This window comes from Anolis carolinensis, chromosome 3, assembly GCF_035594765.1.
Source record: "Anolis carolinensis isolate JA03-04 chromosome 3, rAnoCar3.1.pri, whole genome shotgun sequence".
Classification (NCBI taxonomy): domain Eukaryota; kingdom Metazoa; phylum Chordata; class Lepidosauria; order Squamata; family Dactyloidae; genus Anolis; species Anolis carolinensis.
This window is the reverse complement of record NC_085843.1, coordinates 261310992-261331252: the sequence shown is the minus strand read 5'-3', so window position 1 is coordinate 261331252 and position 20261 is coordinate 261310992. Positions and strand designations below refer to the sequence as shown.

The 20261-nt window shown below is 38.9% G+C and overlaps 1 protein-coding gene across 6 annotated transcripts in view; it reads right to left on the bottom strand.

The window, feature by feature from the left end:
- Positions 1–20261, bottom strand: part of lekr1 (leucine, glutamate and lysine rich 1) — a 100749-nt gene that overhangs the window by 33614 nt on the left and 46874 nt on the right. For all 6 annotated transcript variants that reach the window (XM_016992031.2, XM_016992030.2, XM_003218174.4 and 3 more), the window contains one exon: positions 9206–9287. In XM_016992031.2, the coding sequence (XP_016847520.1) occupies positions 9206–9287 (82 nt within the window). The remainder of the gene's footprint in view (positions 1–9205; positions 9288–20261) is intronic.

Below are 20261 nucleotides of genomic sequence, written 5' to 3'. Positions count from 1 at the left end.
TTGGCCTGTCCTGTTTGCTTTTTGGCTTAAACATGCAGGACAAAAGGCATTCAGTTGTAAACTTCTGTATCCAAAATTGGTAAAGCTCTGACCCCTTCCCATTCCACAGCCCTGAATGTGATGCTAAAATACTGCTTCACTGGGTTTTGTGACCCTCTGGAGCAGGTTTTAGGGTGCATAAGAAACTACAGGAAGTAATGGATATCACTGATCCTGGCAGAAACAGAGGAATCGAGCAAAGATATACAATGGAGCCTGGCCAAACACTGGGGGAAAGTTACACATGACTGCATATGATGCATCATTTGATTTCATTTGACCTATGGTGGCCAAATTAATCACCATGGTGCTTAAGTGGCATGCTTTGGAGTAAGACATGTAGCACATTTTGTGTGTGTGTGTGTGTGTGTGTGTGTGCGTGTGTGTAGTGCACATGTGTAAGTTTATAAAAGGAGTTCCAAAACATTTCCCAGTTTTTCCATTTCTTTGAATTGTACAAGTCAAAAATAATTAGCCATCTCTAGTTATTTATCCGCCTAATTATTGTCAATTGACTTTTGCATGAAAGTAAACATTGCTAGGAGGCCTTTAAAGATTAAACAATTTCTTTTGAAATTTGTCAAGTCAAGGGTTTCCAGAACCGACTGTCACGGTGTTTTATATAATTGCTGAATTCCAATATTTAGTTCAAAAGAATGTTCTATAACCTTTAGAGATGGCATATAAAAATGGTGCCTTATTACCTGCTAGGCATTCCTTTTAAATGTATAGATATTTTTTGGTAACATGATGCAAATATTATAATACTAAAGTCATAAAATATAGCATACAGGGACATTTCAGATGTTAATAAAGTTTGAATATTACTAAACATGAGAAAGACAGTGGTATAGTGGTTTGAGTGTTGGACCATAATACTGGAGAGCAAATTTCAAATCTCCAATTGGCCATAGAAACACACTGAGTGAGCTTGAAAAAGTCACATTCTCTCAGCCCCAGAGGATGGCAATGGCACAGATCCCATTGAACAAACCTCACCAAGAAAGGTCTGTGATAGGTTTGCCTTAGGGCTGCCAGAAGTGAAAAATGATACAACAATATCACTAACCAAAGACACAAAGCATCCTATTCTGAGTGTCAGAACTGATACCAAAAAGTGTAATAGATGCTGAAGGGGTTGCTCAAATCAGAAATAACACATGTAGACTCATAGCTTTTGTCAATATATTTCTATGAGGTGTTTTTAGAAGAAATATTTCAGTAACCTGTTTTTTTCACTAAGCAAACAACTATTCTTCTTAGTAATCAGCTTATTCCATATAGAACTGAAACTGTGATTTGTCACATAGATACATGTGAGTGCCGAGGCATATAAAGCATGTGAATAGCAGGAATTTACATTCAACTAATTTTTCTACATGGAATGATATATTTCTATAATGGAACTGTACAGCTTTCTGTGAAACTGCATTGAAAGCCATGTTTGTGCATGAAACTACTAGAGATAATATAAAGGTCTGAAGGGACCTGTGTCTATCTTGGAAACCCACTGCCAGCATTATATTATTTCTTTGCTTCCTGGGTTTATTTCTAGGTTGGCTGATTTTGCTTAGATCCAGAGGTAAACAAAGTTATGTGACTTCTAATATCTCAATGAGAATGGTATGATCGCATTGGCCAACACACATTTTGGTGCCTCAAATGTTAGACCTGTTTCTGGGTATATTCTACCAGCTGATTTCAAAAAAGGCACCAGTTTTCCCCTACCAGTTCTAGTTTTTTAGATGCAGAACATGTGCCGTCTATCAGTCTCCACCTGCTCGCCCATAGAAAAACTGACAAGCATGTCTAAGAAACTAGAGATGATGTGGTCTATCCAATGCAATTTTCTGAATCGGCATCCTAAATAACCCCAGGAACAGGTGTAAAAATCAAGATTTGGGGGGTGAGGTGGCGGCGGCTGTGTTATCTACAATGAGTAATGGGAAAGAATCATGTGGACCACACTGACTACTTCACCATTGAATGTTGATACAAATTAACCATTGAATTTCAGTGGAATACTGGGAAAGGTCCTTAACATAAATATAAACAGGGAGCGCACCACCCCCCTGCTAAGCCAGCTCCACTGGCTGCCGATATGCTACCGAACCCAATTCAAAGTGCTGTCTTTGACCTATAAAGCCCTAAACGGTTCTGGCCCAATCTACTTGTCCGAACATATCTCCTCCTACGAAGCAGTAAGATCACTAAGATCATCTGGAGAGGCCCTGCTCTTGATCCCACCTGCCTCACAGGCGCGGCTGGTGGGAACGAGGGACAGGGCCTTCTTGGTGGTGGCTCCCCGGCTGTGAAACGCCCTCCCTGGAGATATCCTACCCTGCTGGGATTCAGAAGGGCCGTGAAAACATGGTTATGTGCCCAAGCTTTTGATGAGTAAATGACAAAGTTGACATGGCCTGATTTAAGGATGAAGCATGAGGATCTCGGATGAATGGAATTAATTATATATACGTTTTTAAGGTTTTTATAATGTGTTTTAAGAATGTTATTCATGGATCTGTTTATATTATTTTGTTTTTATGACTGCATTTTGGGCATTAAATTTTGCCAATTTTTGTAAGCCGCCCTGAGTCCACTCGGGTGAGAAAGGGGGGGTATAAATGTTGTAAATAAATAAAATAAATAAACACAACTTTTAAATGGTTTTTTGGTCTTTAAAATATGTTTACCCAGTCAATTTTAAGTTGTGAGTTTTAATCTGCATTTCCTCAGTGGATTTTAACTTGTATTTTAGCTCTGTATATCTTGCTGTCTTTTAATTGTGTTTTATCTCTTGTCTTAACAATATTTTTTATTATTATTATTATTATTTATTTCTCTGTATTTGAAGCTTGCAGCAACAAGCTGGCTCACAGAATGCCAACCTCTGTGAGTATTTGACGATGATTTTGGAGACCAGGTTTGAATTCCTGCTCAGCCATGGAAGCCCAACTGGGTGGCCTTGGGCAATTCACATTCTCTCAGCTTCAAAGGAAGTCAAAGACAATTTTTTTTATTTATTTACCATATTTTAACAAACCTTGCCAAGAGAAATCCATGATAAATTCACCTTCGGGTTCCCATGAGTTGGAAATGACTTGAAGGCACACAGAGCCGGTCCAAGGTAACTTTCAAGTGTGGGCGAACAGAAATTTTGGCGCCCCCCCCCCAAAAAAACCAGTCACTAAAAAATTAAAGTGTTCCGCAAAGCCCCAAACGCCTTCGTTCTCGCTCCCCAAACTGCTGAATGCCTTCCTGGTGAGGCCTCCAGGAAGGCCTTGCAAAGCCTCTTCGCCCCCATAACTCTCCGGCCTCGTTTTTTCCCGGGAAACTTTGCCCCAAACCAGCCAGACTGCTGAAGCCCCGAGGAGGCAGGACTCCTTGGCTGGGCCTCTCCTTGGCAGGGCTCTGATTTGTTCTGGGAGCTGCCAATTACCGGCCCGGAAAAGCAAGCTCATGCTTCTGGCAAGATCTCCCCTAGTGGCCGCGCCCAGGAATGCGGCGTTTGATTTTTCGCCATGTTTTCAAGCCCAGGCACCGCCCCACCGCCGGCACCATCTTTCTTTGGGGAGCGTCTCTGCTCCCTAAAGCGGCAACCTCGGCTCCTTCCTGCCGCAGGAAACAGGAGTTGCCTCGATGGTGCCCCCAACAACATGGCGCCACAGGCAAATGCCTAGTTTGCCTGGTGGTAGAACCGCCTCTGAAGGCACACAAAAACCACCACCACACCACAGTTCTTAGGGGATCTATTTGATTCCTCACAGCTGTTCAAAGTACATTTACAAAAATCACTGAGCGAAGTTATCTGGGTATATGGGTTGAAGTGTCACTGGTATGTGGATGAAGCTCAACTCAATCCTTTCCTTTTATCTTAAGACACTTGACGATTGAGCCAGTGCTTAGACAGGGCAATGGACTGGATGAGTGCCAATACATTTAGACTCCATTTAGATAAAGCAGACACAGCTGCAAGGGTGTGTGTGTGTGTGTGTGTATGAGAGAAAGAGAGATCCATTTGTCTTGTCAAGTCATGTTCATCTTTCTCTGGAATGAGTTAATTTGTAGTGATTGACTTACAGTATTAATTGATAGTGATTGATTTATAGTTGAGGGCTTTACTTAGATTCAACAGTAGTGCTGGAGGCACTGGCCTCATCAGACTCAAAGTGCCTTTGCTCAGTTTAGGCTTGTCACATTTCCCCCATATTGTCATTGATGGGAGGACCAATGAAAGATTTGCAACACATCTCTTTCTAATTAATGTAAGTTTTCAACTGAAATTCATCTGAAAATATTTGTTGTGTTTCAATTAAGATGACACAGGGCTAAGCAGAATGCATCTCGTACTTAACTACCTGGTGCCTAAGGCCATCACTCAAGGCTCTCTTGGTGATCTCAAGGAGGGTGATATAAGAGAGAGATGATAGCAGTGGATCTATAGAATGCTTTCCCCTGGGAGGCTTGCTTCATACATACATTATTCTCCCAAATATTGTATAATGTCTTTATAAAGTTAGATTTTATCATGTTGTTATATTTAGGCTCGTTGAAGATACTCCTGATTTTACCTTGGTTATATATTCTGCTTCTCAAGTATTCCCCTGCTATATTGCTGTTATTTTTAAGTATTTTATAGGGGTTTTTTTAACAGATTGGACACTGTCCAGAGAACTTTGGACAGCAGATAGTTTGAAAGAGCATTAAACACATACATACATTCATAAAGTTGGCACATTTATGCCTTTCATGACACTTAAATTGTCTTGCTTTTATAGTCCAACGTCCTGCTGTTCCTTACCAGACTGACATGGCTACTGTACAGCGATCATTTTATGGCTTTCCCTGTATATGCTATTATGTTCCACTCAGAAGGAAGGTTAACCATTCAAGATGCCTGTTACCCTTTTAATGTCTCAATAAGTTGCAATTATCTGGGGGATTAACTGATTATCATGTGATCCAGAAATTCCTTGAAGACATTGTACTCTCAGATTCTCAACTATGGAGCTGGTTCAACAGGCTCAGAAGTTATGTCATACAAGACAAATGTGTTAAAAAAGACAGCTGTGGGAGTCTTTACTTGAAGTCTTTTGTGTATCAACTGAAGTGATATTCCAAACTGTGCAGAGCTTGGTATTTTTGCTAGCTGTTTATAATGTAATTATACATGTATGCATGCACGCACACATAAAGGCCAATGCTAGGGCAGAATTTTATACTTGAAAGCAAATGTTGTTGGTGAGCAAGAGCCAATTAGAAACTATTGGCAAAGGAAGCATGGGAAAGCCAAGTCAACTCTATAGAGAACACATGGCTACTAGTAATGGTGTAACATATAGTTAGAAGTCCATAATGTTGGGGGGCATATACTGGGCAATGTTCACAAAAACTTCCAGACTTCCACGAAAAGCCACAAAATACCTGCTGGTAAGACATTCTACACTACACCACCAGTCACTGCTGACTCACATTCGGACTTGGTCCCCATGTGATCTAAGTCCCCTCAGGGAGACGGAAGCGGGTTACAAATAAATCATCATCATCATCATTATATTATTGTTATTATTATTGTTATTAGTAGTAGTAGTAAGCACACATAAAAGTTTGTATTACTTTGTCTTCCAGGTGGAAATCAAAGGCTTTAGTAGATGACGAATTTCAGAAAATAAAGTAAAAGGATTATAGTCATGCCAAAAGAGTATTTCAATCTTCTCTACAGTTGCAATATTTTAAAATGCAGAGGTCTGTAACTTGAACTCATATTTAGCAATACAGTATATAAATATACATATATTTTTCTTATCTTACAGATGAAATAATGGAGAAGAAAGGAATTTCAAAGTGAAGAACCTCTTCTTCACTTTGTGAAGACTAATTTCAGATTTTCAGGTCCTGGCAAGTACCTGACACTTTAAACTTAGGCAATTTATTTCCTCACCTTAACTTAAAACCAGCATGCAATAATTTAGTGCAGCAATCACAAAATATTGAATTGGTAGCACTGCTTTTTCAGTAAGGCCAGAATGAAAACAGATAACCAGTGTAACAATTAAAATGATGCTAGACTTGGAAACTCAGAGAAAATTCTCATTTTTATAACATTACTTCGCTATTAATATCTCTAGCTGTATTTTATATTGATATTTAAACTGAAACAGCATACGTTATTTTGCTAAATTAGATCTAGACTAAATTAACATCTAGAAATCACATTGGGAACTCATTACTAGACATGCATGTACATGCATTCATTTATATTACCATTAAAATATTTATAATGCTTAGCAACCATGTATTTATAGTTCTGATATTTAAAAATGTAGCTGCAGAAATATGATGTAAATGTCATAAAGAAAACACAAATACTGTACAAAAAAGCGGTAAAGTTTGTGTGCAAAATCTCACTATTGAAATTGTTACAAAGCCCCACAAAATATTATTTATGTTCAAATATTATCTATGGCCTACTGAGAGCTAAAACTATAACTCAGTAGTAAAGATTTGCTTGGTATTTGCCCAGACAGTAAGCATTAATTATGCAGAATTGAATAGACCAGTGATAATCTACAGCACCAGGCAAACAGCCTGCTGAAACCAGTATCCACGTGGAAAGTTTGTGAAACCTATGGTGATGGGAAGTGCCCATCTCTGACACTAGTAATTTGCCCATCATGTGGACTAAATAAATAAATTCCATTCTTTGGCAAGTACAAATACATTCACTGTGACACAGTCATCACTGAAAACTGTGTAGTTTTTAAAAACTATTTGCAGTTTAGGATTTTTTAAATTATGAATATACTATTTACTGTAGAAGAAAGTAGTTTTCTGCATGCATGTGTGCAAACACACACACACACACACACACACACACCATACATTTTTCATGCCGAGTAACTCTCAAACTGTGGAGATTCCAAGATTCTCCTTCTCAGGGTAGCTGCAGGTGTTTTCCACTCATCGTTTGAACCTCTATGGCCGTTCTGTCAGTTCTACTACAGCTTTTGCAGGATTTCCTGTTTTTGTTGTGACTCTCATGTTCACTTTGAACAACTGGATGATTTTTTTTCCATTGCCGAATATCACATTTTTGAGGAGGGAAGGACTATGTGCAGCTGTTCCTTTTCACTAAGTGCCAGAAGCTTTCGATTCAAAAGCTAAAACACAATGGAGTCATTGTCCTGGAACTCACTATGGCACTGTGCAGTCACTACATTTCTTCTGATACTTTTTCCATTTGTGTTAAGTATGTTGAGGGGGTCTTCTGTATCAGTTTGGTCATCTCCATCTCGAGAATGTTATGTTGACACACAATGACACATGGTGTGGTGAAGTAGTTGGAGTGCCAGGCTACAACAAAGATCCAGCTTCAAATGCCTACCATCAGGAAGCTCATGGAATGATTTATTCCATGAGACAGACAAGAAAAGTGTGTTCTTGTTTTTTCTGGACCTCTGAGGTGCTTCCAATATCAATAACTATATTATCCTTCTAGGCAGCCTTGCTGAAATGAGATTGGAGGACACTGTTTTACAGCAGTTTTAATCCTTCTTGGATGAGTGAAATTAGAAGAGGTGCTGAGGGATTTCTATTTGCCATCTTGGCCATTGGTATATGTAGTCCCTCAAGGCTTAGCTAAATCCATCATGTCACTTAATGTATACATGAAATGCCTGGAAGAGATTCCTAAGCTTTTGCAGCTTTGGTGTTATCAATATGTATCTCACACCTATCTTTTATCTCTGCTTTGCTTCTAATTCCACAAACCCTGTTATGTTGTAAACTGCTGCCTGTTGTTTGTAATAGACTGAATGAAAGTGAACAAGTGAACAATCTGAAGTTTAAACCAAACAAAACAGATGTGTTCTTCATCAGATAAAATCAAGTAACAGAAACATAGCCTATGCTTGAGCTCCTGGAGATGTCATATTGGGTCATGATCACAAATGTCTTGATCACATATGCCTGTTTGGATTACTGTAAATGGGTCAACGTGAGACCGCTTACTAGGGCTGGTTAAAGGGAACATATTGCAATGTTGCTTGTTACAAGGGCTTCACCAACTACCAGTTTGTTTTTGGGCACAGTTCAAAGTGCTGGTTGTCAGCTAAAAAGCTTGATACAGCTGAGATTCAGAATATCAGAAAGATGTGTATCTTCCTATAAGCCTGCCTGTGTTTATAGTCCTTACAGGAGGACTTTCTCTTAGTTTCAGCATATTCACAGGCACATCTGGTGAGGAAACATGAGATGATCATCTTGATGGGTGCTTTTAGCCTGTAGAATTTCTCTTCTAGAACATGACTTGGAGTGCAGGTTGCAGAAGCAAATTCAAATATTCTCACCTGGATGCTTCCTTTGCTCCACGGTATACCCTCTTAATGGCAGATGCAGAATTTCTGGGTTTCACTGACTACACAGTTTCCTATCCACATACTTCCTTAAAGAAAAAGGCTGTAGAATTCCCTCCCTGGGAAGGATTCCTTTTCTCCCTTTCTCCTTTACTAGAAGCCTTTGGGACCTACTGGCTGGGAAATTTGCAGTCAAAAAGACAATATTCCAATGTAGTAGATAAATAAAATACAACACAAGTTTAAGTACATCAAAATGATATACCAAGGCAGGCCATATTATGCAACAAGAAAAACTTATTTTAATTTTTTTGAAACCTACAAATTTTATGGTTTATAAAGTTTTTGTAAAACAGTCTGTTGTATTTGGGATTAATAATTAAGCATTAGATTTGAAGGACTACATTGTTTAATGTGTTCAAGGTGATTTCTTTAATTACTGAAAAATAGAATGAATGATAATTATTTTCAAGCTCTGGCTAGACTAGGTGGACCTTTGATTTTATTCAGTGGGGCTCTTAAGAGTATCTGTAGTACTATTTGTGTTTGTTGAAAAAGATTTTTTACATAATTTTAAATGTTACATAACAGAAATGCAACCTACATTAGATACAGCACAATTAAGAACCACTCGAATGTGATAAAGTATTTCCTATGCTCTACAGATTTTAAAATAAGAATGTTGCATGCACCTTTCTGAATCTTCTATATAGACGAACAATATTACTAAAGTGTTCATTGTATCCTACATGTTCAGAGCATAATTGCAAGGAAATCAGGCAGAAAGATGTGAATAAATTGAAGCATCTTACATGAATAGTTCTTTATAATGGTGCACTTCAGCTGCTGATTTCTGTAACTGGGATTCAATTGTCTTTATCTGGCTTGTTAAATCTGAAATGAGAAATTATTATTATTACTCTCAGCTTTATAATTATTAATAATTACACAGCCTGAGATAATTAGCTACAGATAGCTACTTGTAATTCAATCCTTTCCTCAATGAATATGATATAACTACTGTATATACTCAAGTATAAGCTGATGGCAGTTTTTGAGGCCAACATTCTTCATTTTAATCTGACCAGTGGATAAATCGAGAATCATTCCAAGGAAATGATCTCAGAGGAGATTCAGTGGGACAGCCATCTCTGGCTGCTGCTGCCATTTTTGCAACCAGGCATTCAAAAAGAACTGACGTGGTATCACAGTGGAGAAAGTAGAGGGGGTTATTGCTTCTTTAAGGTTTTTCCGGCACAGATTAAGGTCTTGCCTTTCACCACTCTACTCAGAAGAAAGGTATGGCTCCTTTTTTTTTATAAGAGTGAAGGTGCAGGATTCACATTGACCAATGGATAGATCAACCCACTTTCTGGGTTGATTTTTTTTACAAACATTTCTAGATGTATACATGGGTAATATAGGGTAACAGACTTTCTATATGAAAACACAAATATATGTATAAGGTGGTTCCTGTATGACTGTTTAAAAAGGAAGGTGCAAAAATCAATAAACACTTCTAACGAGGTATAGGTAAGAAATGAGAATTATTCTTTCAACAATACTTGAGGTATAGAGTATTTATTTCAATTATAAAAAGGGGTAACTCCACTCCATTATGGTATACATTTTAAAGTTACTTTTACAGTTATAGTTTCGTCCTTATTAAATGAGAAAAAAGGATTATCACATGGTTCATGTTGTGACTCTTTCTCTGTTGTATATATTTAGGTGAATGAGAGGAAAATGTGATTTGTCTCAAAGCAAGCAGTCTGCTGAATTCAAATTTCTCAAGTAATTAAAATGTATTTGTTTTACTTACTTTGGAGAAATGGGAAAGAATGACTTTTAAAAGAAACTAACATCTTGCAGCAAATGGGACTATAAATGATAATTAATTCATTTTAAAACTACATTTCAACATCTGTTTGTATTTTGCTTTCTTTTCCAGAAGGTAGCCCACAAACTCTACAACAGATACACTTACAGACGTTATTTACATTTGGTGTTATAATTGCCTCTCTTGGCTGTTTTAGTAAACACTGAAGCTCGTTAAACTTAGATGACTGTCTGGAGTCAGGGCTTCCCCTGCTTCTTTGGAATTCATCAAGGGTTGCATTCTCCTTTCACCATTACTTTTTTTTTTTTAAAGTATGGCTGTTGCATTTCAAGAGCTGGGATTTTTTATAAGAAAGCAAAAATCCATGTGCCCCCCTCCCCCTTAGATGTTACATAAAAAGAAGCAAGTTTACACCATATGCAGCAGCCAATCTCTTTCAATTTCATTGCAAGGGGAAACTTAATGGAGGAAAAGCAGACCAACTGTCTGGCTTGATTCAGACGGAAACAGTCTTGGTGCTGAAGCAGTTTGTATCTGCAACTATTGTGGATTGCTGTTGATTGTGGTGGGTGAGAATCACTACACTGGCCTAATAGGAAGTCCAGGTCAGTGACAAGCTAGCAAAAACATGTTTATTTTCTGTATGGTCCAATGGTGAGACTGCAGAAAAGCAAAAACCGTAATTGCCATTGACTTCCCCACATACATTTATACATGGCTATCAAGTCTCCTCTCAGCCTTCTCTTCTGCAGGCTAAACATGCCCAGCCCTTTAAGTCACTCCTCATTGACTCATAGGAGGGCGACTAAAATGATCAAGGGTCTGGAGAACTAGCCCTGTGAGGAGTGGCTTAAAGAGCTGGGCGTATTTAGCCTGCAGATGAGAAGGCTGAGAGGAGACATGATGAGAGCCATATATAAATATGTGAGGGGAAGTCATAGGGAGGAGGGAGCAAGCTTGTTTTCTGCTGCCCTGGAGACTAGGACACGGAACAATGGCTTCAAACTACAGGAAAGGAGATTCCACCTGAACATTAGGAAGAACTTCCTCACTGTGAGAGCTGTTCAGCAGTGTGGTGGAGGTTCCTTCTTTGGAGGCCTTTAAGCAGAGGCTGGATGGCCATTTGTCAGGGATGCTTTGAATGTGATCTTCCTGCTTCTTGGCAGGGGGTTGAACTGGATGGCCTGTGGGGTCTCTTCCAACTCTATGATTCTATGATTTTTGCAGCCTAACTTGCTATCAGCTATGGCACCACTTGGTGGTGGCAATTCTGCTTTAAAGCATAATACCATATGGAGTCATGTATAAGACAAGGACAGGCTTTGAGCCAAAATTATGGATTTTGATATGAGCCATGAATAAACTGAGGGCCATCCTTTGGAGAGGGAAAAGCCACAATACTACCACAATGAGTCAGCCTGGCCACAGCCATTTCTTCATCCAAACTTTGAAAAAGGCCGGAGGTGGCACTGCAACAGACAGAATAGAGTGAGTTGGTGCTTCTTTTAAGTTTTCCCAGGATGGACTAAGCTCTTGCTTTTTGCCACTTTCAGAGAAGATTATGATTTCTTTTTTCATAAGTGTTAAGGTACGTTGCTCATATTGACCCAGCGATAAGTTGACCCAGGTTTTTTTTGGCTGATTTTGAACTAACCTTTTTTGATTAAATACATGGATATATAGAGCAATTGCCTTTCCCTATGAAAACACAAATACATCAGCTACTTCCTGTATGGCTGTTAAAAAGAAGAAGGCACAAACAACAAAATCGCTTCTCACAAGAGATAGCTAAGAAATGGGAATTGTTCTCTCAATGATACTTGGGGGGTATTGGTCTTAATTGTTTTTCACAACTCTCAATAAAACTGCAAGACACAATATATGCTGACCTACTAAATCAATGAGAACTTGGGAGTCACACTTAGGAAAATCTGTTGCTTCACTATGTCTTTTAGTTAGGACAAGTCCTCTACATTCCCCAGTAGGAGTTGGAGTGGTCTGACTTGATGCAGGGTGAAGTACAACTTCCACCTTGTGTAGTCAATCCCCAAACTGCTGTAGTAAGTTTAGTTGCAGCTCAGTTCTGCTCTGTTTGTTATGCAGACAGATTTGAAAGGGAAGGGCAGTAGGCTGGGTCATGCAAATTCCGCAGCAATGGAGAACCCTGGGATGCCTGCCTATGGTGCAAGGGCAGTAGGCGGAGTCATGCAAATTTCACAGCAATGGAGAACCGTGGAATGCCTGCCTGTGGTGGAAGAAAAAGCAAAAACTAGGATGAAATGGTCCCCAAATGAAAGCATTACTTGGGTGGTGGGCTGTAGTGTTTGGGAAAGACATTGGCAGGGGTTGGGCTGCATGTTCATGGAAGTCGCTGTAACCGTAATGTCAGTGAAAAGGAGTGGAAGCTATAGCCTGTTTGTGGAGGCTGGAGGCTGTCTGTGTGAGCGGACACCTGTGCCACATACAAACATACGGGTTTTCACTTTTATTATGGATTTAGAATAGAATTAGAATTTAGAATTAGAATTAGAATTTAGAATTAGATTAGATTTAGATTAGCTTTAAATTAGATTACCTATAGCTTTATGGGCCCTTTGGCTGATTCCAGTTTAGAAATAATGTGCTTCAATAGTAACATTATCTGAATAGATATTTCAGTAGCAATATTATCAATGCCACTACTTTTACAAAAGCAATATAACGATGGGCAGTACTGTGGTTCTTTAAATTAAAAATTAGATTTATTAATGATTCTAAAAACAGTGATTTTTAGAGAACATTTGGAGTGGATTTTTGATCATTTTCATTTATTCTAAAGTTTTATATTATTTAAAATGTACGTGTTTGTAATTTAAAAGCTTTAATTGATTTTAAGAGCTAATTTATTAGCTTCAAATAAAGTTGACATATTGGATGAATGGGATTTTGTTAATCAGCACTTATAATAAACCCCACTGATTAAATGAATTTGCTGTAGTTGCAACTAACAGCTGGGTTGTTCTTTTGGTAGTTTAAGTCTTTTTATTTCTAATTAAAAACTAAAAAGCAACCTCTTAGTGTTGAGTGATGCGGCAAGCCACACCTTAGTACTGAGCAACATCATCAAGCTGCCTTTTAAAAGTAATGAGTCACAAATTACTTGTTCAAAAGAACATTTCAACCTCTGGCCTGGTATGAACAGATGCTAAACCTGCATATAATGTTGAAACACATTTTTCACATTCCTTTGAGGCAGAAAAGCTACAGATTTACATTATATTCAAATAAATCAAAACTAGCAATTGATTTTGATTTTTTTTTCTTATGATGTCCTAGTCTTAATATGCAGTCATAATTCCTCCCTCCAACCATAGGAGCAACCATCAATGTGAGAAAGGTAGAATCACCATCAACTGCTCAGTGAGACCAGCAATGTCTGGCTCCCACTCTCTTTGACATATTTTTCATTTCAGCTACTTATGCTAAGACCTTTACACTACCAGAATTGGGGGTGGATGGGTTTCTCCCACACTCCCCACCCCCCACCCCGAGTCCTACTGGCCTGGTTTTCTTTTGTGCAGTGTCTTTTAGATTGTAAGCCTGAGGGCAATGTCTGCCTGATGTTTTAGTGTTATGTAAACTGTTTTTGATTTTATTGGCTTCAGAATTGGGTACAAATGCTTTACATAATGATAAATGCATAATGCATTACAAAGTGCAATACACCTTCGCTGGTGCTAGGAATATTTTGAAACATTTCATCAACTGAGTATACAAACATTAAGATAACTAGCTTAGACAAAGGAAAAGTTTAGTGGGCATCAATTTATATTTTGCATTCTGGAAGGTTTTAGCAAATCCTTCATCTGTATCAAACTAATGCAATGTATGAAATGAGACTTCAGAGATTTCTCTTGCGGAAAAGTTAAAAAATGATGGTGACTAATATATGAGCTGCATGCAGTGAAAGGAGAACGCAGAAGTAACATGAGATAGTCACTAAGTGTTCCCCACAAAATTTTACAATCCCTGTGTTCAGATTGTTAACAAATGTCATTTGATCATAACCACTGTATTAATTTAGCAAGGCTATTTTCCTGATATTTGAAATAATTCCTAAATATAGACAAATTGTAAGGTTTTGTCCTTATCTAACATTTCATGAATACCAGAACTAGGGATAGTACATAGATGGAGTTTATAATCTAAACAAAGAAACATTAGAGAAAGAATATGGAAATGATATGTCATTTTATGTATAGTAAAAGATGAAAAATGGTTTCCCAAAAATATGAATTTACTTTTAACAAGTATGGTGGGCTTTTGTCACCAAATGATCACTTCAACTGATGAAAAAAATAAGTTGCACAGACTCCGCTGAGGAAATAGACTGTCAGCTTTGATTAGCACACAGTGGCTGCCAAATGGCCTTGCTCCCTGCTGTGGATACAGTGAGGCACCTCAGATTGTACATCTCAAAGGTCTGCTGTTCCCTGAGTGACACAATTTAAGCTACCTAACTGTTGCAGAGAGAAAAAAAACAATTATGATGAAACATGGTAACAAAAAATGGCCACAATTCTTGGAAAAATGCTTGGGAGCATGACATTCAACTAAGACTTGTGCGCCAGCTGCGCCCGTACCTTGGGAAGTCTAACGGTGGTCCACGCTCTGGTTACATTCCGTTTGGACTATTGTAATGCTCTCTATGTGGGGTTGCCTTTGAAGACGGCCCGGAAGCTCCAATTAGTACAACAGGCGGCAGCCAGATTAATAACTGGGGCGGCTTACAGGGAGCGTACTACCCCCCTGCTAAGCCAGCTCCACTTGCTGCCGATATGCTACCGAGCCCAATTCAAAGTGCTGGTTTTGACCTATAAAGCCCTAAACAGTTCTGGCCCAATCTACTTGCCCGAACGTATCTCCTCCTATGAGCCAGAAAGATCCCCAAGATCATCTGGAGAGGCCCTGCTCTCGGTCCCACCTGCCTCGCAAGTGCGGATGGTGGGAACAAGGGACAGGGCCTTCTCGGTGGTGGCTCCCTGGCTGTGGAACACCCTCCCCAAAGATATCCGACAAGTCCCAAGCCTTTTGGTCTTCAGAAGAGCCCTAAAAACATGGCTATGTGCCCAGGCTTTCAAGGAATAAATGATAAAGACGATGTGGATGGGACTATGGATACAGCACGAGGTTTTCTGGACGAACAGATCTGATCAAATGTTTTAAATTTATATATTGTAGTTTTATATTGTATAGTTTTAATTGATTTTATGTATTGTTTGATATTGTTTTTGTGTGGGCATCGAATTGTTACCATTGTTGTAAGCTGCCCTGAGTCCCTTCAGGTGAGAAGGGCGGGATACAAATGTTGGAAATAAATAAATAAATAAAAGCAGCCACATTGTATGCTACTGCGTATAACTCCAAATGCTTACTTCCTGGGTGGAAAATAGGCATAAGTTATTTTTAACAACAAATGAATAGCTGAAATACAAGCACCAAAAGCTGCTGCAGCTGCTGCTGCTGTTGCTTCTATTTCTTCTTCTTCAATCACAGAGTCGTCTCCAACTCTTCGTGACCTCATGGACCAGTCCACGCCAGAGCTTCGTCGGCAGTCGCCGCCCCCAGCTCCTTCAAGGTCAAGCCAGTCACTTCAAGGATACCATCCATCCATCTTGCCCTTGGTCGGCCTCTCTTCCCTTTTCCTTCCATTTTCCCCAGCATCATGATCTTTTCCAAGCTTTCCTGACTTCTCATGATGTGGCCAAAATACTTCATCTTTGCCTCCAATATCCTTCCCTCCAGTGAGCAGTCGGGCATTATTTCCTGGAGGATGGACTGGTTGGATCTTCTTGCGGTCCAAGGCACTCTCAGGATTTTCCTCCAGCACCAAAGTTCAAAAACATCTATCTTCCTTCACTCAGCCTTCCTTATGGTCCAGCTCTCGCATCCATGGGTTACTATGGGGAATACCATTGCTTTAACTATGCGGACCTTCATTGCCGGTGTGATGTCTCTGCTTTTCACTATTTTATCACGATTTGGCCATTGCTCTCCTCCCAAGAAGTAGACTTCTTCTGATTATAAAATCTTATATGGTTTAAACCACACTTAGTTTTTGTTGAGAGTTGCAGAACAACCGCAACAGCCTACTCAAGTTGTCACTTCACTTTTGCATCTGCTTAAACAAATTCATAGATTTCTCAAACTAATTTAAACATTTGATCCTCAAATTATGGCCACAGGACATTTTATATCCCACAGTTCCTATGCTATAAATTCTGCTCTTTCTAATGCTGCTTCTTTCTTTAAAAATGTGTTGGGTCTCTATGCATATTTGAGTAGTTCTGTAATTACATGAAACACATGGATTAGCAACACTTTACTATAACTGGAAACTTTAATTTAGTTTTTTCAGGACCCTTACTTTAGTTACTTTTCCTTCCAGTTATTTTGCACTGACGTTCTCATTACCCCTTACTATTAACCATGTTGGTTGGGGCTTGAAGCTAAAAACATGTTATGATTCAGAAGCTCTCTATCTGAAACACCTGAGAACTTGAAGCCCTGGCCCTTGAGTGCTCTAGCTGGAGGTCAGTTGTAACCAGCAGTCTTGTGGAATTTGAAGAGGTACGAATGGAGGGTGAAAGAGAGAAACGTGCAAAGACGAAGGCACATCAAGCCAACCCTAACCGGGACTGCCTTCCACCAGGAAACCAATGTCCTCACTGTGGAAGAACATGCAGGTCAAGAATAGGACTCCACAGCTGTCAAGACACTACACCTAGAAGGCCATGATACTCAGGCAATGAGGGATCGCCTAAGTAAAGTCTCCACCTGTCAGGACCCAGGCTGCAGAGCACCAATAACCATACGCAGAGGCCAGAATCTATCTAATATCTTTATTAAAGAAATATATAAAGTCAATAAAAACAAGTGTGGAATATAGTTCAGAAGTAGACCTTTCAGGAAAGGTCAAATATAGTCCAGAAAAACAATGTCCAATATATGATATTAAAGTCCAAAGTTATAATCCACTTCACCGAAACACACACTATTTGGCAAGCAATAGTGTGGGGAACTGTCCATAGTCTTTGAGGCTTAAGGTAAATCCGAAGCAAAGGGAAACAAGGCTGGAATCCGAGAAGCAGGGTCCGTGGTTTAAAACGCAAGGCAAGGCAAAACTTGAGACTTGGCAAGGTCCAACTTGAAACAAGGCAATCGTGGAACAAGAACTGAGTCCATAGAAATCCGTGGAACAAGGCAGGGCTGGGAACTTGATTCGGGAGCTGGGAACTGGAGTACGAAGTCTACACACGATCTCACTCCTCGAGCTGACGAATTGACTCCGCAAGGTTTCCTCCGAGAGCAAACATCTAAATAGGATCTTGTTTTCCCGCCAAAGAGCACTTTCTCTGGGGAACAAGAAACGAAAGCCATTCTGTGTCCAGATGTTTGACTCCTTAAAGTTTCCCAAGGGAAACAGACTTAATCAGCTAATTGTCTGGCAGCTATCCTAGCGCTCCGGCGAGTCGCCTCGCGAGCGCCTCTTTGTTGATTATAATAATCCCGGCGAGAGAATGGGGGAGATTTCTGCTCAAGGCTTGTTTGGCTGGCTTCTGGAGGGCAAATATCCTGCAGGTGCAAGGGCTCCAATTCTGGCTGAAACGGTGGGAAATCCAAGTTTTCCTCTTCATCTGTCACAATAATACTAGGAACAGGACTACATGGCCCATGAGACATCACACCACCTGAGATACTTGTTAAAAATGTTATTTGTATTCAAAATACCTTGTCTACTTTATATTTTTGTTTTTAGAATATGTCTTCTATTGCTGACTAATGTTGACAGATTGATTCAATCCAACTTAATTATCTATTATGTTTTGCTGAAATAATTGTACGAAAGATTGTTTTGGAAGTATTTTGTGCACAACAGCTCTCCTACTTGTTACATTTGATTTTGTTCTCTTGGTAAATATGGCTTCCTAAGAATATTTTTTTTTCATGCAAAAGATTAAAAGTTATCTCAACATTTGGTGTGATTGTATAAAATTGTTATCTCTGCAATGCCTGAGTTATAACAGAAAGGTCACCATGACCAATTCTGTTATAGATGTTGACAATACCTTTTTGACACAATCTAAAGTTGTAATGGATTTCTCGTCCTTGCCAGATTTTTCAGAGGCTTATTTCTGAACAGCAATAGAAGACACATTCTGGAAACAAAAATATAAACTAAACAAGATATTTTGAATACAAATAATGTTCTGTAACAGGTAACTCAAGTACAGAATCTCTGAATCATGAGATGTTTTGAGCTTCAAATACCACATAGAACAAACAAAAACTATTTTCAATTTTATACAAAATTCTTATGCCGCATTAAAAGATATGAGTAACAACGAGACAGCAGTTTTTTTCCATATTTTGTTTTATTAGAGTAAACAAGAACAATGCAATACATTCTACCCTAGCATAGATAAAGACATTGTATGTAAAACTTTTCTAGATGGAATGCAGTCCCATACAGTAACAAAATCTACAAGCAAATTTAGACATGACACTAAAAAAGGAAAAGGTGAAAAATCAAGATTCAGGGTGATGTTAACGGAGTGGAGAAGTAACAAAATTAATTCCAACAGGGATAAATGTTGGATAAATGTTTTATAGGTCTAAGACTTAGACCTATAAAAGATGCACAGCGATTCAACAGAAAAAAATTACAAAAAGGATATAGTGGTTTTTATAAATTACAAGCTAAACATAATTCCAATCACATGATATGGCAGCAAAAAAGGCCAGCACAGTTTCAGGCTGCATTAACAGAATGATAGGAGACTCTGACTAAACATGAAGGAGGAATTCCTGACAGTAAGAGGTATTTGGCAGAGGTTAGATGGCCACCTGTCAGGGAGGATTTGGTTGGCACTTACTGCACTGGCACAGAATTGGATCAGACAGGCCTTGGAATACTTTCCATGATTCTGTAAATCTATATCGCTACTGCATTGTTAAAAAATAATTTTTGTTTGTTTAAACTCACATTTGGTTACAATACAGTTACCTGAATAAAGCAGTAACCTAAAAGCCAAATTGTGTTATTTATTGTTTACATTTCTACCTTGCTTTTCTAAAAGAAAAACATCGGTGAAGGCAATAAAAAGTATATATAACAACTGAAATGTAATAAAAATGCATTAAACACTGAATTATAATGATAAAATTTATAGAAGACAACAAGTGGAAGAGCTTAAACGCACAGTGCAAAAGCCTCCAGGGAAAAATCAAATATAAGATGATAGTATGAAAACCAGAGCTAGGGCCAAACCAAACTTTTTTTTGGAACACTTTATTGTCTTGGTGTATCTGCAGCCATCTGCAGAAAAGATATGCAGCCAGGCCTGTAGCCAGGATTTTGATTTGCGGGGGGCTGAGTCTAAATGAGAGAGGATCTACCCTAGCAAACGTTTTGCATCATTATCCCAATACCCCCATGCATATGGGATATATTGAGCATGGTGATCAGATCATGATATGAATAAACATAACAATTTAAATAATAAATGTAAGGCCTGCTCGTGGACCACCCTGAGAATTTGGGGCAGAGGGGCTTGAAGCCCCTCAAGTCCCCCCCCTCCCCCGGCTACATGCCTTTCTGCAGCTAAAGATCTGTACCTATTCACTGCACTTCAGATAGACAGGGACATCTTTTGAGGCCACCGGATAAAATCTCACTGATTCTAGAGTGTTATATTGGTATATATTATTCTTGTTATTTTAAAGTGTAAATGAAGTCATTTTATTCAACAAAAGATAGTAGATCTTGGATAGCCAATGCCAGTAGATGGAGAAAATGCACAAATTGTACAACAACTTCCTTTGCACTGCTGAAAGCAAAAGCTATAGATAAATCAGCAAATACAAGGAGGCATGCTTCCATTTTTCTGTCTTTAAAATACAGATAGATGTCCCTAAAAATTGTCTTAACATATCAGTGTAATAGTCAGGACAGAGAATGTATGAAATTATCTTTTCATATTATTTTA